This window comes from Gossypium hirsutum, chromosome D04 (assembly GCF_007990345.1).
Source record: "Gossypium hirsutum isolate 1008001.06 chromosome D04, Gossypium_hirsutum_v2.1, whole genome shotgun sequence".
Lineage (NCBI taxonomy): Eukaryota > Viridiplantae > Streptophyta > Magnoliopsida > Malvales > Malvaceae > Gossypium > Gossypium hirsutum.
The window spans coordinates 2,709,298-2,733,612 of NC_053440.1; the positions used below are offsets into that span (position 1 = coordinate 2,709,298).

Genomic DNA, 24,315 nt, shown 5'->3' on the forward strand with positions numbered 1-24,315 from the left:
TTAAGAAACTACTAATAATAATAATAAAATGATTATATTTGTAAACCACTTTAAGTAAATAATACAAAATCACATTAGCTTGGGAGGAGTTACATACAGCACAAGCTAAGATTTCAGTAAAAATAAAAAAGAAAATAGTAGTGACATGCATGGAGAATCCATTTCTAACACTTCCCCACAATTTCTACAGACTTGATGCTGAGCATATCGGTAAGGTGCAGAATTCTTCCTCCCAAAAACATTCCAACCATCTGCTGTATAGCTACCAAATTTTCAGATGATACACCAACACAAAATCATCTGAACATACCATTAATTCGCCTCTGCTAATTTCAAACGTGGAACGATATTCATTGACTGGAGTTCCTGGTAGAATGCCATGAAATGGGAAGAATGTTAACGACAAAAGTCAAAACAAAGAACTGATGAATGCATAAAAATGTAGGCAAGGAACAAAGCATTCAATGGCCATTGAACCGAATATGAATGAAAAACCAGAAGGCATACAAGTAAAGTAAACTAAAAGCTTTTATATCCAAGAAGCATATGCAGTTTTGATAAGCTTTACTAATGAAATTTAGCTAAGTCATGAATATATTACAGCACCTCGAATAACCAGAGCAAACAACAAACTTAAGAAAACCAGCTCGTTATCCAAATACCTGAAACTTCATACAATCGCTACTAAAGTTCAAAACTAAGGCACTGAACATGGAACGGGAAACTGTAAAATAAACAGAGAGAAAATGGAGAGGAGAATTTGGAGACTGTGATTTCAAACTCGATAGAAACAGTGTTCTTTTAAAATATAGGGCAGAAATCTTAAGTACACACAAGTCATTTAACTTTTCTTTTTCCATCCTTTTTGGTTGAGGACTTGAATCTGAAGCCTTTTGTATTACGATGTTTTTAGAAAATAGGAAATAACATGGACAATGACAGGTCAGGTGCGTTGTAACTTCTACTATGAACAAGGAAAAGGGAATTGTTGGTAAAGTAATGAGCTATCTACCTATTTAACCGAGACAGAAGGAGGAGATACTATGTTCCTCTAACTCTTTTATCTTCTTTTAAATACCCCATTTCCAAGGCATATCTGGATATGGATAAAGGCATATGACACCCTCCTAAGGCCCTCCAAATACCATGAAAAAACTTTGAAAAAGTTGAACATACAAAAACCAGCACATACCCGTATGTGACACTTATATCAGACACTTATATCAGAGTCCAAGTGACAGACGAAATACACACCTTTCAACTACAAGTGCTCGGTAGGAGTGGGACTAACAAGTCCCATGCTAAACCGTAAGAATCAATATGCAGTATAGGAATGGTGATTCTTGGAAAACAATTACATTAGAGGCCTAATTAATACTCCTATGTCCAAATTAAAATGTCACAGTTAACTTTCTTTACACAATTTTTAAACTTTTAACTGAAATTTTATATGAAATATTTTAATTAATTAAAATTTAAAAAACATATATCTAAAAGCTATTTAATTCAAAGTGTTGAAACTATTTTCTTTTAGATGTTATCAGTAATAAATTTCAAATGATGAGTCAAAGTTCAAAATTTTCGACCAACAAAAGTGAAAAGTTGACTATTTTATTAGAACCAAGTGAGTATTAATTTAAAAATCAAATTTCAATAAGCATCCAATTTTAAGTGAAATTGTATATTTTATTTGATCAGGTCCTAGTGCAATACTGTCACAGATAATTCAAACACATCATCTGTATAACATAAATGTTTACCGAATCTACCTGGATTAAAAGCTTGCAAGCGTATGGTAGTTGCATAGTTGAAACATCATCTCCATTTTTACATGAAGAACAAATCCCTGTTTTCAGCTTATGGCTGTAGTATCCTAACAATCCACATTTTCTGCAGACCTGTATCCAAAGAAGGTTATTATCAGATCACAGCTGATTATGCTCAATATCCCAGAAGTAGAAGTGTAAAACAAAAGCACCCTACTTCACCATTGCCAGAAAATTGTGGATAAATAACAGGTAACGATTCATTCAATGTTAAGAAATATGAAAATAACAGTTATTCTTGAACTGAACTACAATGTTTCATATGAGCAAACTTCAACGAGAATTTACTCTAGGTTTTTCTGATTGGGAAAAGCACAAAACCTTTGCAACCTGTGGTCGTAAGAGACTAGATGTAATTTAAGTAAGAAAGAAGGCCCTATTTTCAATAGCCATTTCCAGGAGTGATTTGATGCTGGATTACTTCTCAAGTGAATTACGTGTGGAAAATATTATGATATACACTATATACCTCAAGCATTATTTTTGCTGCTATTGCTTTAGCAGTACAATGCAGCATTGTTTTATATTCCACTGCTTGAGAATTCTAAACAAATTGTGAACAGTATGTGCATGTAAAAATTGATATCTTAAAGCATAATCAAATACCTGGACTTCAAAAGGATCGCTAGATACCATCAGGCGCTCAAAAATCAACATACTGGCACCATAAGCAATTAGACAATCACGTTCCATTTCACCTACTCGTAACCCTGTGGAGAAAACATACATGAGCCCACACTTATTAGAACAAATAATACTTCTTAAGGTAAAAAGTAATGACAGCAAAAATAATATAACTGTAAGAAAATAACCTCCTTTTCGGGCTCTCCCTTCTGTAGGCTGTCTTGTAAGCATAACTCGAGGCCCATTACCTCTAGCATGCATTTTATCAAGGACCTAATAGGCATATCATATTTAGAAAGGAAAACATGCAAGTATTAGACAACCATCAAGCAAGCTAGATAAACATAAAATGATATATGTATTTAGCCGTGATAACACATTAACCGATCAAAGTAATATAGCAAAATAAAAAAAGCTTCTCGTGAGGTACTATTGAGATCAAGGCACCCACCCCCACCCCCCCACCCCCCCCCCCCACTTGCCTAGAATAGACATTAAATACAAGAATAGAAAACGCAAGAAGATATCTGATATGAGAGAAAATGAACAGGCTAGTTTTGAAGAACAGAACTAAAGTCACTGCTTTAAAACAAAAGCAGATATTTGAAATGGTATTCAAACATTACCACTTAGCTTGGTATAAATGGTATCCATCTTACTTATTTTTTTCCAAAAAGAGGGAGAAGAGAAGGAGAAAGAAATCAGAGAGGAATGTTGGCTGTTCCATGGCTTCAGTTACTCATGGACTTGAGTATCTGGCAATCCATAAAAGATTTTCTCAAGAACTTAAGGAAAAGGTTAAATGTTCCTGTATAAAAAACTTGAATTTGTTTCCTTTTCTTCTCCTTTTTGATTGGAAACTATGAACAATTCGGCACGTAAAACTTCATATTTAGATTTAATTCTTTGGTCAAAGAAAGAAATAAAGGGGAGAATAAATGGACCAAAAAATGGAAGTTATGGCAGCTGTTCCATGGACACAGAGTCAAGCTGTAGATGGGGTACATGGTGTCACATAAAGTGTTATCCTTAGGATATAACCAAGCACTTTGTACATTATTATGTCTAGAAACATGGCAGCACAAAAACTAAGGCAGTTATGCCAACAGCCCTAAGTAACCCCTATGTTACTCCAACACTTCTTTTTTTTTTTTTTGGGGTACCTATCTCCAACGCATATCCTTCATGGATAAAGGGATATGATCCTTCAAGGACTCTTGAAATAAAAGGAAACCTTAAAAAGATTAAAGTATGCATCTCGTGTCCCTGAATCCAACGATCAGTTTGTACAGAGTACAAAAGAAACTAACCATAAAATTTTTTGTTGTGATTCAAGTTTAACTCAATAAAGATGTACATTAGAATAAAGAAATGAAAGCTGACCATATGCTTTAACTTCTGGTAGTAAATTGGTCCCATAAAAATATATGCTTGCAGCGGACAACCAGTGATACCTTAAGAAAATTTGCAGATGTCAGGATTATATCATTTTAAGAACCTAAATCAGAATAATGAATATCTAAAACAGAGAATAAGTTTCCAGCCTCTCGATGAATTATTCAAGGTCACAAATCAATCTGGGAAGATGCGTTAAAAAGCGATAGAGAACAATAAAATTAATGGTAAAAGTTACACTTCATTCCTATGTTCTCCAACTCCCTATTTTGCAGTAACCGTGACTGACATGCATGCTGGACGAATATCAGAACAAGCATATAGAGACATGAACCCCCAAGAAGCCTCCAAGTACATGGAAAATTTGGAAAATGTTCAAACATACACATAGGACTTCTGCCTGATACTCACAAACGAGTTTGAGTAACATAGCTTTATTCCGATTTCCATCTGGTTATGATATATTATCTCCTCTACTCCATCCTTTTAAATTCAGAGGCAAAAATCCTCGGGAATTGATCATTTCAGATTCTACTAGAGTTGGAAGTGCATTTTAGTTACCAAAAAGTTCAAATGAAGGACCTAAAATATAAATTATATAATGATATCACTGTTCTAGATGCAATCCTATGCACGACGATTGAAAGGGAATTTCACATTCTTTGATGGTGAAAGGCCTGGTTTTAGAAAACAAAATAGTTGCATTTTCAAGACACCCCTCTCTAATCTCCAGTTACTTCAATCCTAAATTCTGTTTTATTCTTCTGTGTATATCACCCATAATCAGACAGGCATCAATATTGGTAAGCAATAATAGATTCAGTCATATTGATATTGAACCATAACTTACTGTCAGTTTAATCGTCAGTGATACTGAAACAGATTAATCCACATCATTCAAGATGGGTGTCAATAAAGATAAGCTTCTTAACACTTATTCTCTAGCAATGCGTCCAATATATTTGTGACCTCTTAAAATAATGAGTTTGAAACTCTAGTTCTTTTATTATAGTGTAGACATATTCCAGATGCATCATTTGAAATAGGAAACGTAACTCTAGTAATCTTGACAGCTGCAGTAGGCTTCAACTTTCAAGAAAAGGGGAGAGGGGGAAGGATAGTAAGCAGCAAAACCTGAATAAATGAAGTCCTTGCCGTTGTAGCAAAAACCGTGCTTGACAAGAGTTTCACTGACAAAGATCAAGAGTATATAATAAATTTGCTATGCTAGAAATGAAACCATATAGAGGAAGGGTCAGGGAAAGGAAGGTAGTAAGTAACCTTATGGTTTCAACCTTATCCGCATGACCACTAGGCTCGCCAAAGGCACTACCATAATGGAACCTACCACATGAAAGTCCAGCTTTGCCACCAAGAAGCTCTATCATCTTGCCTACAGTCATTCGACTAACAAAAACAAAAAAGAGCAGTAACATGCATCAAGCAATAAGTAGAAAGATAGCAATGCTAGCAACATAATACAATAATAAAATGAAATTCCATAACATTCTGAACAAGAAGCTTATGATGTGTTGGCAGCATTTTACTTTATGTTGTTTAAATGTATATCCTCTTTCATTGAGGTATGCATAAAAACTATGAGGTCCAGGACAATAGTTGAAGAACCAAAAACCAGACATCAAAACTTGCATCAGAAAACAAATTAGAGTTGCCTAGATTCATAAAATCAACAAACCACCTCAAGCAAACCAAAATTCAACAAGTGCTTCTTTGATGCTCCAAAGTCAAGCACTTAATTTCTCCACATTCCACCCCAAAACAGATCTCTTGTTAGATCCATCTCCCTTCCCATTTGTGCGCATTTTGTAAGATCAGAAACACTTTTCTTCTTATGACCCAAATAAGCAAAAACAGTCATTTATTTTGGTTGTTTATGCATCTTTCTTGGACATGTACAGTGATGCTATATATTACATGCAAAATCATAAGGTAGAGCTCACAAATAACAAGTGATTTATGAAGGTGACCACCTATCCTTTTTTATTTTCCTTTAGGGTAGAGCGGGATAGGGAAATCATGCTTAAATTGACCCACAGTGTTCATGCGTCACAACATGTCTCAATGAGAAAAGAAAGAGAGAGAAATAGTAACAAGTGAATGCCTTCTCAGGTGTTTATCAGTCCAAGAAACTGTCTTTTTTAGCCAATAGGAGCTAGAGATAGGGGTGAATGCCTTAGATTCTAGTCATTCAAATCATAAAATTATGACAAACAAAAAATTTATTACCTTGGAAAACCATGAGGATTCATAATTAAATCAGGACAAATGCCACGCTCAGAAAAGGGGAAATCTTCCTGTTGAATAATAATACCACAGACACCTTTCTGGCCATGTCTGCTACTAAATTTGTCACCAAGCTGAAAAAAATACATATTAAAGGAGTAACAAAAAGAAAACAAGGTCAAACCTGCTTTTCTGAGGAAAAATATTAAAATGATAATGAAGCCAAATCAATATTGCCTACCTCAGGTCTACGAGTATGACGTATTAAAAATTTTATTGATAGATTGCCGTTCCTATCAGTGCTAAGAGAAACTCTATCCATCACACAAGACTCTCCTTCAGGACCTTTGTATGATTGCCTTGCAGGTTTGTAGGCACTGCAAATAGAAATTGGTAAAAAACTTTTCATAGCAGCACAAGATCAACAAGAGGCTTAGTGAAAAATTAAAACGAATAACTTACCTATCTGGAAGAGAGTCTGAAGATACGCGAGTCCCTCTTGTATGAATAGGGACCTCCTTATTAAGGAGGATATCATTTGGTCTAATAATCTCCCCAGGAGAAGCAATTCCATCATCATCTAAGATCTACATAAAGAACTTCACAATTGTAATTTGACGGAAATCATCACCCCCCCTTTCCCCAAAAAAAAATCTAATAAAATTAGAAACAGTGATTGCACAGAGAAAGTTACCCTGCTAAGTTTCCAAAAATTACTAATAATGAGCTATATTTCCAGATTACTCATTACTTTGAGAGTTGGGATGCATAAAAGAAAAGAAAAAAGTTAAACTTCTTATATGCGAAGGAATCCACCTGAGGCAAGAAAAAGGGACTTTCCAAAGGATATTACGAGGTAGCTAGTTCATTTTCACCATTAGAAACTCAAACTGATCGAGCATTAATATTGCCTTACCTCTCTTTGAATATGGAAAGTGTTCTTTGCATAAGGAGAACACATTAAAAACTCAAAGACAAATGTCCATTATTTACTAGTTGCTAACAGACCAATAAAAACTTTACTTGCATTGCATTCTCATTTAAATATAATTGAACTAGTTAAAGATCCACCATATACATGGAAATTTTCGGAAAAAGTTGAACATACTTGTGTTGAACACATCCACATCCAACGTTTACACCTGAGCTAAAGTAACTTAGATATAAAGCAAGTTATAGTAAACCAGACCATTCACGCGTCTAATTGTTTTCTGAGTCAAGATGTGAAACAGTCCTAGAACCCTAGTTATGTTCTGTATGACTGCAGAAAATATATAGCTTCCTCTTTCAACTATTAACAAACCCCTTTGGTAAGAAAATAAAAATCCTGAGGGTTCTATTACCCAAGCCATCTCTTTTAATGAAAAAAGATTCAAAGTGTCTAATTTTAGAAGGTCATCTTTTGAAAGGTAATTTGGAAAAGAAATTATTAAAGTTGCCTTCCAAAATTAATTGTCAACTTGTTATCCACCATACTGAAGGAGGAATTTCACTACCAACAGAATTCTAGATTGCTATAGATCGATATTGGAAGGGGACACAAGTTACAGAAAAACTAGTGAGAAATTACAGAAAAAGAGAAAGATGTAATCTTAGCAAACAAATAATTGTTTGAGCAGCATAAGACATGCTTAAAAACCAGTAATTTGACAATGCGGCAGTTCATTCGTCCAAACAGGAAATGTAGCAAATGCATTACCTGCATTTTCTCTGAACCAGGTCCAGTTCTCTGTGGCCTAAGAATTCTGTCGGTTGCACCATTTTCATATTTTTGAATAACGTTAGAAGACCTGCTCAACAGAGAACACAGAAGATAATATGTAATTGCTAAGCCATGCAGGATTACAAGCTCTAATCAGAAAAATAAGAAAATCCCCCAGAAGGATGAAAAAGCTGTATACTTTTTCATGACAATACAACGACCAAAACCACGGTCTAGAGAAGACTTGTTCATGACAATTGCATCCTCTATGTCATAACCACTATAACTGATGACTGCAACAGTTGCATTCTGACCAGCTCCAAGCTTATCATATCCGACCTGAAAGCCATGACAGTCAATTTACAGTACAAAATGGTGTGCTCATACACTACAATATGCAGACTACTGACCAGTTCAATTGTCCTTGTTGTCAATAATGGTCGCTGAGGATACACCAATAGATAAAGTAATGTGTCCATCCGGCACAACTACAGCACAAAAGAGACCACCTCAGCCAGGAATAAAGAAAATTTAGCTAAAAGCATATGGACAGAAGTCTCAAGCTAAACTCAAACATAAAAGATGAAATACAAAACTTAGAATATCTAGCAGGGAGACATGTCACCAAAAAAAAAAACAGAAATATCTTAATGAACTTTAAGGAGACAGAAATCAACAAATAAAATGCAAACACATAAGGAGACTTGACATTAACTGCAGCATTAGGAGAGTAACCGTTATTTTTAACAACTCTATGCCTCAAATTCTTGAGGCAAAAACCCATCTCAAGTTTAAGATAGATATTTTTCAGAAAACAAAAGTGGAGTTTATATGATACGTGAGCATATAACTTGCATAGTGCAATATCAGATTATGGAAAACAGTGAATGCTTGTATTAGACTGACAAAACCTTCATAAATTTCTTCTTGAATTCAAGAAACTGAATTACATATTTAGTGGAATACAAGGACTCTTTTAGAAAGAAAAATATATATTAACAGAATACTGAATAATACGGCTTGCCTGGTTATATGCAATATTTCCCATTGCTTGCTTCCCCATTGCACACTACGAATACAGAAACATTTAGAGAGGGTAACAGCAAAGTTACAGTTCAGAACTATGTCAAGTTCATGATATCAGAAAGTGATGTAAAAAACCTGATAGGTATTTCTTGGCGATTGATTATGATGAGGATAAGGAATCAACCCCGCAATAACACCTAATATTGTGAAAGGCTCTATCTCAATATGGGTTGTTTCAGGTGTTGCCTCTCCCTCATACAAAGCAATCTAAACAGATAACCATGTTGTTAAAATTAAAGTATCTATAAATTGAAGCAACCTCTAAAACATTAGGTTAAACAAACCAGAGCATTGTTCTCCTCGTTGACGTCAAGATACTCAATCAATCCATCACTTAAAAAGTCATCAAAAGTACGCACTCCATCCTTAATAAGCACAAAACTTACAATTAAATTTCAAACAAGATTATTCTCTTTGGATAAATAGGAAACATAACTCTTACCAACAACTCCTTCATATGGTGTTCTTTGATCCTTGATATTCCCTTGTCAGCTATTACCAATGGTCGACAAACTCGACCACCATCAGAAGCAATGTAAACACACCGCTGATCAATATTTTTGATCTCAAGCATCAGTAAAAATTTAAAATAAAAGAAAAAAAATACAGTACACAGGAGCAATGAAAACCACTAGTCCCATCTGCACTCTAGTCTAATTTCAACATGATCATAGAAAACGAATACCACCATCAGAAGCAATGTAAACACACCGCTGATCAATATATTTGAATCTCAAGGATCAGTAAAAATTTAAAATAAAAGAAAAAAAATACAGTACACAGGAGCAATGAAAACCACTAGTCCCATCTGCACTCTAGTCTAATTTCAACATGATCATAGAAAACGAATACAACCAAATATGGAGACAGCAATGTGCTGGTTCAAAAGGGATTATATTAGGACATGCACGATGAAAACCACTAGTTACATCTGCACTCTAGTCCAATTTCAACATGATCATAGAAAACAAATAGAACCAGATATGGAGACAGCAACACAACTGTTTGAAAGGGATTAGAATAGAACATGCACTCAGTGGGATTCAGCATTAATTCGTATGTGTGGATGTATGCATGCATATCAATTAATGATGTGAAGAACCTGGCCTTTGGAAAGGAAATCATCCATAAATTTGTTTATATGTGGGTCAAGCTTCATGACTTCTTTTCCAAAATAATCTTTTTATCTCATCTTCTTCATTTTGGAAATTGGAGCCAGTTTTGGAGCAACTGTCAATGTCGGATTAACCGTATACCCCACAGTTTCTCCGAATAGAATCTCACCACTTATTTAATGTGATAAAAGTACTTATCTTCTACCCTTTGTACAGTATATTTGTTATCTATTAGACTCCACATGACAGGTGAGGATTTAAACATCTATTGAGGTGCCATTTATTTCAAATTCCTGAACTAACCCTCTTAAAACATATTTATTTAGAAAATTACAAAATACACGGACATACACATGAATACCAACAAATATCTGAATACAACTGACAAGGCGACCAGAAATTTAATAAAGAAGCTTCTATCAGGGACAATATTAAAGTGAGAAAGAGATCAACCAGACTTGTTTCAGCTAAATATTCAAAATAGTACCTGCAACTCAAAGGATTCTCTTCAACCCACCCTTACATCAGATTTTGGAAGGATAAGGGAGTTACAGAACTATATCCCATAAAACAAAAATTAATAACTCACTATACAAGATTGAAGTGGTTTAAGGGAGAAAACAGCAGTGAATAAAAGAGCGGAACAAGCAAATAGGCAAGATGGAACTCTAGAAAAATTAGGGTTATAGAAAACCTTTTGTATTAAATCAAAGAAAATAATAAGAATAATAATCTGGCTGTAAATATTTTACAGCTTATTTATAGTAAAACTCGAACAATCCTACCTTCTAGTAGATTATTTAAACTAGAACTCTTAAATAACTCATTAAATATTTAATGAAATAATTTTTAATACAAATACTCCTATAACTAAAATAAAATAGTAAATAATTAACTAATTTAGATGCTCCTGCATCAAAGATATTCCAAGAAGTATATGATAATGAACACAATTATCAAACCTATTTACATGTTCACATTATATTCCATTTCCTTGAAAACGGAGCTAACCACGGGATCAACATTGGACATGACTCTTTAGTTGTTGGATCAGCAACTAATTACACTTACTGCACCATACATGCTTGTAAAACACACAATATATGGGTATAGCGCACAACTGGATGATTGTTAGATCCAAAACCAACAGAGACGATTGCAAATAAATAATCTATCTTTACACACGAGCAAACATTACAGCTTTGATTCCAAACATGAACTACAATCATAATTCTGGTGTAAAGCAAAGATAAATCTACAAGCTGATCTAGACCTTAGCATGAGTGTAAGGGTTATTAAGACTAGATAGCATGATTACGCAAACTGAAAGAAAAGGTATATAATCACATGCAAAATAGTTACATAGCTTTCAAGTGGAAGAATATTTTACCTGCTTCTCATTTACGAAGACGCTCACAAACTCGCCAACTTTGCCAGCTCTTCGCAGCTTTCTCAGAGCATTAGCAAAATGCTACATAAAGGGGAGACAATATTACTGAACTAGTGGAACAAAGTTAATAAACATATGCATACATTTTACAAAACAAATATGCATGTCTAGGAATTGAAAAACAACAGGGAAGTTCCTAATTTTTTTTAATTTCTGAATATAAGATAATTGTTAAAAGGCTTAAAAGAAAATATTATTTATATCAAGAAGCGGGTTGAAAAAATAGAGAAGTTCATCAAATGCTAAAGGAAGCCTTCCAACCTGAAAAAGAGCTGCCATATAATGAGGACACGACCAAGTATTTCGTCCTAATGAGTCAGGCAATAAACATGCCATCATACCAAAGCAGAAGGGCCCAGAATTTCAAACAAACAAGCACTAACAACATTAATTTATCCTTATTAACTTACAAAGTTACTAGTTGGGAAAAAATGTAAGGAAGGACATGAAAAAACAGTAACATGTATGTACTAGTGTACAACAGTGATTTAATGCAAGTAGATACATTTATAAAAGTAGCAAGGATGAACTTGTAATCTCAACACTTTTTGGAGGGTATATTTAAATCAAGCACAAAAAGAAACATTACATAGGTAAAAGACAGCAAAGTGATTGAGATTAAAGTTGACTAAGCTGCCTTTGCATATTAATACATAAATTTCTACTGATGAAGTCCTTTTATCACCATCTTATTTTTCATTTTTCTTTTTCCATGCATCAAAGGGCAAAACAATCTGTCCAACAGTCTAGACCAGTTTTGAATTATATTTCAGTATAATTGAGTGACCTCCAAATTTGGATATCAATTGTTTTAGGCTTCAAAGGAACACTAGAAGCACCTGTGGCCTTCTATGTTTTCCAAGAATGAGCCCGTTCAACATAACCAGGAATGAATTTGGCGTATGAAGCTCTTCTCCAGATAGTAGCTCCAAGTCCTCAACACCCAAGCAATAACACTGTAATAGAAAAAGAATACAATGAATTTGAAATGAAAACATAGGCAAAATAATGATAGCACTAGGCATATTGATAAGGTATAAGTAGTATCAAAAAATAGATAAGGACTAAAAATTGGTTGCATCCTTTCAGTTTGAGATGCAAAATAACTCTTTTCTTTGAGTTTGTTCTAAATTTAGTTACAAACAAGTTGCAGTAAAATATCTAACCAAATATAATGTTTTATGTAATTGAATTAATTAATTAATTTTTAATATCTTTCAAAATTATAATCATATAATAAAATCAAATGAACAAAACAATTTTAGATTGCAAAATAAAATGTCAACAAGAATACAGAATTTTTCTGATCAAAGAATTAAAAAAAGAGATCTAAATGCAATATGATAGCCATGTATTAACCTTGTATGAACAATCATGATGTTTATTTTCTAATTCAAGCTATTGATTGAATATTAGCTAACAAACCAAATGTGTGAAAAGAATTAATACTTATTACTAATTTTAGTTTTACTCAATTTAGATCCCCACTACTTCATTCTTTTGAAGTGAACTTCTCTTCCTTTAAATATCCAGGTGTTCTTTTGAATTTCTTTCCTCTTTTTGCTTTCTTCTTGAACCATTCTAGTTCTTTTCTGATCAAATCTCCCCTTTTATATATGGAGTATTTAACTTCATAAGTGGGGTTTTAAAAAGTCAAAAATACACATCAAATTGCTTTTGGTTCTTTTCTCGTGGTAAATACTACACAAGCAAGTTCTCTACTTCATAGTATTTTTTTCTCATATTATTTCAAGAAATACATATTGATCCTCAGAAAGAAATTTGTTTTTCCTTATATCAAATTTCTTTAAGCTATGCAGGTATTTTCTATTTTGATTAGAAATCACTTAATGTGATGAAACTATAAATAAAATAACCACCCTGAAAATAGATAAGTTCACATTAAGGAACATAGAGGCTCCATGTGGTTAGAGTTGATGAAGTACTAAAAACTGAATCAAACTAAAAACACCCGTAATACTTGATAGTTTAGTATCTTGTTACCCAATGGATTTCCATTAGCAAACCGAACTTTTATATTTTAGAACCAAAGACTGTTTGATATCAACGGGAAATATCTCCTCACTATTTACTTTAGACTTATGCACTATGACAATGACTTCACAAACAAAAGCAATTTCAAATGAATAAGTACATACCAAAGAAACCAATGGACCCTCATCCTCGTCAGTAGTAACATGAGTCATTAGAGCCAAGTTTTTAACCAGACCACAAGCTTCACCTTCTGGAGTATCACAAGGGCAAAGCATTCCCCACTAGAGAAAATTAAAAAGAAAAAAAGAAAAGAAAAGAAAAAAATAAGCAGGCTGAAAAAACTTAAGTAACTATTAGTGAATAATCCATGTTGATGTATTTTGAATGAAACCAGAGACATCACACTCACCTGACTAGGTTGTAAGGCCCTCGGTCCACTTACTTTCCGAGATTTCTCAAACTGCGGTGAGACTTTTGTCATAAAGCCCAAAGTTCCAATAAAGGACAACCTTGCCAAGACCTATCAGTGAAAGATTTTCCATCAATTGAGATTGTACCAAGAACATACGGGAGAAAAATGGATAAATAAAAACCAATTGGGAGGATGATAGACACCTGTGTCATGCCTTTTCTGTGCATTCTGAACCGCTGGATATCAAAGTTTCCAGTAGAAAGGGTCCTTTCAAGCCCCGTAGTGATGAACTCCATACGACGCAAAAACTACAAATTTAAAGAAAAAAAGGTTACAATGGATTGAGAAATTAAAATGTAAAACTGGAAAACAGATCTAAAAGAAAAAAGAACAAATCAGTGCGAAACAAAATGAATATGGAGATTAAAGCATATATTTATATGTAGAACGAGCTTTTACAGGTTTTTGTTTTCTTTTCTTTTTAAGCTTTTACATTTTCAACCCAACAAGAACTGTCTCATGGAACCTAGGAGTTCCTAAATGCTAAACCCTTGGTGGAAGAATGATTCTGTATGCTTCACGTTAGAGAATATTATGTAAATGTTCTAGCATAATCTTAGGGATTTTTATTTTTTATCTTATTTGATTTCTTTCCTTATGTAACTTGTACAAACTGGTTTACCTTTAAGATGTAAATACAAGAAGTTCTTCTCAGTAAAACTTCATCTGCTCCTATTCTCATAACACACCTCATAATAGTTAATAAGTCATAAATAATAGGAGCAATTTGCATGTATTTACATGTAGAACCAGCTTTTTACAGTTTCTTTCTCTTTTTGAGTTCAAGATTTTATTTTTTTAGTCAAATAAAAAACCTAGGCAGTTCCTAGGTAGAAGAAGGAATATGTATGTTTCTCTTCATAATAGTGAATAATGGATAAATAAGAGGGGCAATTTGCATGGGTGAGATTCCAGTTCTTCATGTCGTTAATGTGAAACACCAACAGAACTAGGACTGACTACACAGCCAAGCTAGTTGGTGCTTGCATTGATTCCAGTTCGTTATGCTGTAGATATGAAACCAATTACAATTCAAACTATACAGTCACACTAGTTGGACTTTCAACCGGTTGATACTTGGCTCAGACCTTTGTTACTTTGTTAGCAATAGGGCAATAACTCAACTGTTATTCAATGTTTAGCATGTTCAAGTTTTTTAAACAATCTACAGAAGCCTAAGCTGAAGCAAATTATGTGACTCAATGGAGATACTTTCACAATAAAAAATCTTTCTTCACAACCCCAACTCTCCTTGTTAACACCCTCCCCACATCCTTAACTCCACAGCCACCTACCACCAGTACAAAATAGATTGACTTTTCCAAATCTGAGATGATAATAGACAGGATTTAAAGCTAAGAAATTCCCAAAACTTTGAAAATCACACTGGGATTGGCAAAAGCACTTGCCTTGAAAGTAGCTATTTTTGCCACTTACCTGAGAAGGGTCTAATGCACTAGATCTGCTGGTCTTTGATAGGACACTATCAATCGACTTCTTAACCTGGACAAGCGTGGTCTTGAATAGATCCTATTACATTAACAAGTCAATGATTACAGCTGAAAACATTGAGAACGACATAGCAATGTAAATAAGTTTTGAGGAACAAGCAGAATTATGAATAATACCTCAAAAAGAAGAGAGATTAATTGTCCTGATAGCTCAAGACGCTTGTTCCCCACATAATCCTACAAAATAAAGGAAACCATTTAAAGACCTCGCACAAGTAAGCTTGAAGATATCAGACTGTAAAATGTCCATCAATTTTCATGCTTCCACAAGCTCTTAAAACGCCTGAATAGCTAGCACCTATGACACAGCACAACACCTCATTTGCCTTGGAAAGATAAACATGGAAAAAGGACTATAACAATAAATTGCAGCAAAATTGTCTGATGGATGACCTTGGTTTATCTTAAAGGCGTCTTTCTCTTTGCTCAGGGGTGACCATGGTTAGAATAGAAAAATGTTATAGAGCACTTTGACCGGAAGGACTAAACACAGTAGCAACTTTGAGAAGCAGCTGCAGTAAAGTTAAGAATGTAATCTTTGGAGTTTTAAATGAGTGGATTGGCATGGGTTTAATAGGATAGAGCTTCTAGTGCTGTTTTTCTAGATGAACTATCATTTAAGCAATGGAGTTCTTGTTGATTGCTTCCGAGTACTTTCTTAGTTATATAGCTACATAATAAGGGTAACTATCAGTTCACACTAGTAGTGACTTCACATTTGCCAAAAGCTAAAAAAGAGAAGGGTATTTACCTAAAAATCATTGGGTTTGACTGTAATTTCACTCAAGTACATGAGTACGGAAAACTAACAACCCACAGAAATTGTGCTAACATTAGTAACAGAGTTTAGAATTACTAAAATGCCCATTTCTGGAATTAAAATTGTTGTTTGAATGGATACAAGCAAAAGAATACTTTTGCAAGAGATTTAAAGAGGCAATTTCACCACTTTCAAGCAAAAGAATATCAGAATTCAGAGTCAAACAGTACAAATATAAGAAACCGTATGAACAACTTTAATTGAAATCAAAAGGCATAAACAGATATTAAATTGGAGGATTGCAAGACTGCCCAGCAAACAGTATCAAAAGATAGTTTTGAAGGAATTTCCATCAATGTCAGTCGTAAAGAGAGGACTTTGGTTTGGTTGTACTAGTGGGTAATTTCTTTTGTCTCCAGGTAGTCGTTCATCCAATTGATGCAAACACCAAATATTTTCTTCTCCCTTGCTTGGCCTTTTTTCCCCAAAAGTCTGAAGATCTTTAAATTGAAGAGCATTCACTTTTGGGTAGAGGCAAATGTACTATTGTTTTCTTTGAAGAATTTTATCAAACAATTTCCACACAGACCACTAGATTAATCTCAGCATCTTGCATTACCATTAATCAAGGGTATTTTCATCATCATTTTACATGTCATCATTCTAACGGAAGCCTACAGAATTCTAATGATTGGACTATATTATAATGTAAAAGGTATTTCTTTATGATGGAACATAATTTTTCCCAATTAATGACCGAGTGTAATATCTTCAACCTAAGGGTTCCAGGGTAATTTACTGAAAGGGAACATTTTCAACTATATGAATAGCTACCTTGTCATCCATAGCATCCTTATTTAAGATTGCTTCCATCATCCTTCTCAGCATTACCGCAACATACAAACATTTAGGGCGAAAATTATTGCAGCGCACCTAAAAGGAGAAAATTAAATGTAAAACAATTGTTGATGCCAAAATACTGTCATTTGAGAACTAAAACAAAACCTACTGGAACATTGGCAATAAACACATCTCGAAGAATACAAAAAGCTCTCCCATCCTACAAAAAAAACAAAATAATATAGATAAATTGACCCATTAACATAAATTAGTAAAACAACGCTGGAATCATAGATTTTTTTTTTTCATTGCCATTGATGAAAAGCTCTCAATCACATCTACATGTGCAAAAACAGGAATTTATTCAGAGAAAGACTAAAGAGTAAGAAAAACCTGGTCAGATGCCGAACTAGCATATAAAGGCCTCTTTGCCTGCAAAAGGAAGCAATCAGCATGAAAACTTGAACCAATCAGGAGTATTGGCACAAAAATGAAAATGATATCTATATTTGTACAACAACAATGAATATATAGAAAATGGGAAAACCCACAAACTAAATAATGCATCAACTCTTCAAACAGGCTCCAACTTTAACAAGAAAGCTCTTGGAAAAAAACTTAAACCAGTAGGTTCAGCTAAAACTACTGCTGAACAATGAGCATGAATATAATATAATATAATATAATATAATATAATATAAAGGCCTTTTAGCCTGCAAAAGGAAGCAATCATCATGAAAACTTGAACCAACCAGAATTATTGGCACAAAAATGACAATATACAGCGTACAACAACTATAAAGAAAAGGGAAAACCCACAAACTAAATGATGCATCAACTCTTCAAACAGGCTCTGACTTTAACAAGAAAGCTCTCAAAAATAAAAACCTGTAGGTTCAGCTAAAACTACTGCTGAACAATGAACAAGCGCAATTATAAATGTTTGAGTTAATTGTAACTCATAAATTAGTTGATTTCCTAATAAAGAGAAGAAGGGTAAAAGAATAACACCACAAAAAGAAATGGAAACTCCTCAAAAACTACAGAAACCTTCATGGAGTTAAGAAACTCCTTGTAGTCGTTAATGCAAATGGACCAACCATAATGATTCGCTCAAGCTTGATTGTTACCTTAAAAGTAAATTACCAACAGCCAGCAAAATAAGGAGCCTTATGAAAGAATAGAGGCCATAAGAGTAAAAGTTCAATACTTATGCACCACTTCCTTTCATACTTCAAGACTGACATGATCAATAAGCTGATAAGGCCTCACAGTATTTTCACTTTTAAAACATTGCATAAAAGTAACAAAAACTGCAGATTAGAATTAAAGTAAAACTAACTTATAAACATCTAAATAAGGTTCCATGTGGCCACTGAAATCTAGATATAAAAAGCTAAATTCATAAGTTTTATCACAAAAGTAAGCAAGAGTACTGAACCTTCGTATCAAGGTAGGCCAATGCTTGTTCCTTGGTATATATGCCAATACCTGCACATTCCTAGAAAAGAACAAATAAATAAATTAAAAAAGCATCACTATCCAAAGACAAGAATAACTCTAGAATAGTCCAGAACACGTTGCATAAAAAACTCTTAAACAACACCATGACGGCACACATCATGTTACAAGACTGAAATACCAGATGCAGATCATTTTTATGACGCCAATGCTTAATGACTAAATAATAAGATGGGTCACAAAAAGAAAATTGTGAAATTAGTTAATGAGGATTTTGCATGCACTAACTCGCAGCTAAGCAGTAGACACATTACCAAGTTAGGCAACATCTGATCTAGATAGGAGTTGAACAGGGTTTAATGGAATGCCAAAACTATTAGACACATATCAGACATTCAATGACAGGGTAAGAAGGGATAGATATGTACAAAGTACAGGTTTTAGAATGGAGGTGCTTGTGTAAGATTATAAGAACACAAAAATACTAGAGATGAAACATTATGGGACACAGAGGAGATATGACGGAAAACTGAATTTCATTTCAGAAATCTAAATTCAGTATAATTACAAACTACATAACTTTTTATAGTAGAGGGTGGACTTGAGACCTATGTTGCTCCGACCATTCATTTTTGTTGAAGTACCTGTGTTTGACACATATCCAACCATGGGTTTGTCCAATGACCCCCTAAATACATGGAAATCTTAAAAAATATGAACTGTACCCATGTCAGATACATATCCCTATCCGACACTAACACCCAAGACCCAAGTAACAACGCATGAAAACTTCTCAATTTTCTTGAGAAACCTTGAGACGGATAAAGAACCTCACCATGATCTGCATAAGATCTCTATAGGAGTTCAGAAATCGAATCCTAGTTTCAAGACTCTTACCTAAGTCATTTTCTATCTCTAGCTTCATTTTTGTAATCCAATCATAAAATTTGCTCTTATATATTGATGCATTCCAGCAAATTGATAAACCATTCAAGTGCTCTTCCCTCAACTTCCACTTCATCAATCAAACTATTACAATCCCTTTAATAAGAAATATATACATTTTTTAAGTCCTTATATTCCTTTAATAAGCATTCAAGCTATTTGCAAACAACTTTTCGGGAAGCTATTTACCATTCTTTTAAATAATACAAATTATGAACAACTACGCACCCTTAACCATATAGCTTACCTCTATAGAAGGTAAAAGAAGGGCACTGAAACGAGGATCTCTCCCAAGCATCTGCACCACCTCTTGATCACTCTCCATCCCCATTGCTTTCATGACCACCATAATAGGGATCTGTGAGAAAACAATACTCAGCAAAAACTGAAGTCTAGTAATGCAACACTAATAACTCTTCAGGGGGGAAAAGAAAAGAAGAGAAAGTAAGATGCAACAAGACCTTTTTCACAAATTGGTTGAGTAACAAATATATCTTCTCTTTCTCCATCTGAATAACTGTTTTGCTTTTTGTTGCCTCTGAACTGCTTGTCACAGATGCATTTATACTGGGGGCAGAGAAAAAAAATAATCAAGTAGAACTGACATAAATTAGAACAAATACAAACACTGAGAAAATTGATAGGAAAGGAAATTACTATAACAAAGCGATAGCTATACTAATACAGCTAAAGATAGATGTATCAACCGAGTAGAATGCCAAGAAAAAGATTAGCCCCAGGTTGAAACAATAAGTCCACAACAAGACCTTGCTCATCCTATATGCCAAACTGAATGCATAAACACTTATGCAGAATAAAGCAATATAAATTTTTACATACTAAAATTGCATTGCATCAATAGAAGTCATTGTTTCCTTCCCAATCCTTCTATGAGCTTCAAAACACATTTCCATCAGGCAGCGATGCTAAATGACCATAAGCTAGACCATTTTAATTGATTATTTGCTAATAAAGTCTCTGATTTTGTTGTAAGTTCATTAGCAAGTAATAAAATATATGACAGATTACATAAAGTCTTCAAGAACCAACTAGACAAACAACAAGACTTTAACCCCCTACTTTACACTCTTCTACAACCCACGGTAACTATTACAAGCAGAGTTATATATGGAACCAAGGAAATTCTAGTACTGCACACGATAAGAAAGTGGAGGAGTCAATCATTAGCAAGTCATAAAAAATTGAAAGAACAACTCACTTTCCCTTCTTATCTGCATCAATAATTATCCTGTTCTTGGAGAGTTGTTCCTGTATTAAAATCACCTGAAAGACATTGGCAGAATCATGACATTATAATGATAAGATATTATCAGGAAACAGAACAATAAATATTTGAAAAACAAGAGACTAACAAGAGAAGAGAAAAATAAAATTCAGTTCCAACGAGAGAAGAATTCGAAAAGAAAAAGTATCAACAAATACGGCTGTCAATATGTCTATTTCAGGTAAATCAAACTCGGAATGCGCATAAAAAAGAGCCTGGGTGAAAAACAAGTACTTAAAGTGAAAAGACAAAAACAATCATAACTCCAAGAACCATGATATGAATTATTCTTAAAGCAACAAAATTTTACATGTACTATTCTTATTCAATTTTGAAGTTATCTTCCAATCATTGAAATGAAAAGGTAAAGAAGAAATTACTTAGGATGAAAAATACCAAATGGATTTAGTGTGTACATTTACATTTGTAACTACATATATATCATCACTGCATCCAAACAAAATCCTATCAGACAATCCAGAGAGAAAATATCAAGACCACTTGCTGATGGGTCCATTCTAAATACTACATCAAAAGAGGTAGAACTGGAAAAATTAGCATAATACTAATGTCGTATATTTTTATCCATTCAATGTACGATTCACCAGCTACTTTACTACAATTTTCTGGCCCATCATGAATATTAATTGAATATTATGAATGGCAATTGCTGTCAAACTAAAAGCATGTTATAGTGAACGAGCATATGTGTGCGCATGTGAAGCAAGTGAAGAACAAAGCAAACAGATATGTATGCAACAAAGATGGTCTGAATTACCTTCTCCGTTCCTTTAATCACAAAATACCCTCCAGGATCAAGAGGACACTCACCTAATATCAAACAATAAAAAAATATATATTATAACAAGAAGAAAGTGAGAAAAGCAATGACAATTATTTTGAATTTACTGAACACAGACCAAGCCTTGCAAGTTCGGCTTCATCTTTTCCTTGTAACACACAGCAGCAACTCCTTAACATGATGGGCATTCTTCCAATAACAAGATCATTCTGCGGCGAACAGATGTTGTATTACATAAAAGCATCTATCATTCTGCATCATACACACATCATTGAAGCATCTGATGTACCTTTTCTAGTCTAGTTTTCTGCCCATGACTCCCTTGAATGTACTCTATATTAACCAATATCGGTGCAGCATACCTTAAAAATTAACAGCATATTAATAAGACAAAACAAAACAATATGTACCATTCACTATTCCTTTTAAAGCTTCAGTTGTTATAACACCACAAAAATAACAAACTCCTACAATGTCTATATGAAATAGTTGAACCTAGAAAATTACTAATGTATTTAGGAAAAATCATTTGTACATACGTCATTTCCGACAACCGGCAAGCATGGGGATTAATTTTTTCAGTAATCCCATCCACAGTCATGGAGGGCTCACCAATTCTAACATCTTTAAACCTGCATAGCAACACAAATTACAAATGAACTAGATCAGAAAAATAAAATCAAAATTATACCATAGGAAACTTAATTCCCCGTACAGGTAAGTCATAACCAGAACATCAAGGAACAAAATACAAGGCAACCAAACTAATTCATGACAGTAAAACAGCTAAGGCTCCGTGTGGTTGTTATTAGCACTAACCCACCACTTGCTTTTTGCTCCCTCAAATGTTACTAAAAAGAAAATTCCTCAACTTTTATTAGAAACGAGCAAATAGTTAAGCCAAAACACATCTGAAATTAACAAATACAAAAAATTAAATAAGTAGTATGTGATCATTCCAAAAGAACGTTTTTTTTTTAATTTATTTTTAATTGTTCAAAAAGATTACATTGTGCTTCTTCTAAAAAAAATCTTTTTTAAAAATAAAAGCATTTAAATAGAGCCTATATCGGCAAGATGGCAAAATATATTTTATAGCATTCATCACCAAAACATAAACAAAAATGCTTTCAAACCTGAGGTAAATACTAGGGTCAATATCGGATACAATCCGGTCATTGGCACGAACAATCTTCTTTATTCCGGTATTAACGAAATAATTAAATGAATCCAAGTGCTGCTTCACTAACCCTCTAACCTATAATAAGAAACAAAAATGCCCAAAACCCATAATTCAGTTCAAGAATGAAAACATCTTCACATAAAAATAAATACCAAATTAAAAAAAATCACCTTTAAAAACTCAGGGAGAAGTTGAAACTTGTCAACAGCAGATTTTATTGGAGCAGCAAGCTTTTGCTTGTCCACTGGTATCTCGGAAACATTTAAGCTAGTGGGTTTTCCCAAGAAAAAGAAAATTAAACACAGAAATCAAACAAAATCGAATTATATATCGTAAAATGATACAAAAATGAAAGCTTACTTCTTGGAGTTGTTATTGAGTATATCTTCTTGCTTAAGACCCATTTTTCATATAGATGAAAATATTGTGCGTTTTCTGGAATTTGATTGATTTTTGCTTAATACAGAAAACAAACCGCCACTTCAGGTGGTTTTGGTTTCCATTCACTAAAAGACTAAAACCCTTTTAAAAACTTATATAGCATAAGGTTTTGGGTTGTTTTATGGATTTATATTTATTAGCCTTTTTTTACCCTCAATCTTTAATCTAATATAACATACAAAAGCATTTCATATGTACTTCTACTTACATTTACCTTTTTTTTAATTTATTAAATAATATATTTTATATTTTTAAAAATATGTATTTATTAATTAAATAATAATTAGTCTAAATTATAGTGAAATTTCATTAATTAATAAGAAAAAAACTTATTTATTAGTATCTATTATAACAGTCAGTACAAATTTAAATTTAAAAATTGAAAGATAAGGAAGTGATATTTTAAATAAAAAAATTTTAAAATGTTAAAGTAAATTTTGAAAGGGTTAGATAAATTTTGAAATTTTTACTTAATTTTTTTATGTAAGAAAATAAAATATATATAATCATCATAAACTAGCATTAATATTATTATAAATATAAATATCATTTAATTGTCATTATGATGAAAAGTATATTCATAAAAAGTAAAATAATATGTTTGAGAATGAAACCTTAAAATTTTTTTCTTTTTTTTCTTCAAGTCGTATGTTTTCTCTTTTTTGTTTTGCTCAATGATTGTGCCAACTTCCGGGCGAGTTATTTTTTGCCTTTCATAAACCCTCTATTTCTTTTTTCTTCTCATACATTCTACATGTCTTCTCTCTTGTAACACCCCAAATTCGACCTAGAAGTTTTAAGCAGAATTTGAATGAGTTACACAAACGTATTGAAAACTGATTTCAGCAATTATCCAGAAAATATTCAAAACTTTACTTGATTTGTGGCAGAAAATCTTTTTAGAGTTTAACGTTGAAAACTGAAATTTGTTTTGTCGACTTTAGTGGTTTTATAGTTTCGCGTTAAAAACTATCAACTACTGACGAATTTAGCAAAAACCAAGACGAGCTCAGAAACAGACGACAAACCCAAAAGATCAAAAGCACTTTTACATTATTGCAAAATAATTCGAACTCCCACACGCTGTCTGATCCTAAGTCAAAGACTTACCTAAACACACAAAGATAAAACCAAAAGATGAGATATAAAGTCCAATGTATAACCAACATCAATTACAA

General features: G+C 33.4%; 1 protein-coding gene across 1 annotated transcript; it reads right to left on the reverse strand.

Moving 5' to 3' along the window:
- LOC107927589 (DNA-directed RNA polymerase III subunit 2) lies at positions 1-23,235 on the reverse strand. The gene is made up of 38 exons (XM_016858691.2): positions 23,057-23,235; positions 22,867-22,963; positions 22,650-22,771; positions 22,053-22,145; positions 21,803-21,875; positions 21,632-21,722; positions 21,490-21,542; positions 20,646-20,710; positions 19,888-19,993; positions 19,674-19,784; positions 18,462-18,521; positions 17,414-17,452; positions 17,190-17,240; positions 17,015-17,113; positions 15,538-15,597; positions 15,347-15,439; positions 14,053-14,157; positions 13,847-13,957; positions 13,602-13,718; positions 12,282-12,398; positions 11,383-11,463; positions 9,320-9,424; positions 9,162-9,242; positions 8,953-9,084; positions 8,816-8,860; positions 8,202-8,279; positions 7,991-8,130; positions 7,789-7,879; positions 6,552-6,676; positions 6,331-6,466; positions 6,093-6,223; positions 5,127-5,252; positions 4,980-5,035; positions 3,834-3,904; positions 2,639-2,723; positions 2,433-2,536; positions 1,770-1,898; positions 1-366 (listed from the first exon to the last, which is right to left on the reverse strand). Exons 1-38 carry the CDS (start codon positions 23,098-23,100, stop codon positions 313-315), a joined length of 3,477 nt encoding a protein of 1,158 aa, XP_016714180.2. The 5' UTR covers positions 23,101-23,235; the 3' UTR covers positions 1-312.
- Between the last annotated feature and the right edge of the window lie 1,080 nt (positions 23,236-24,315).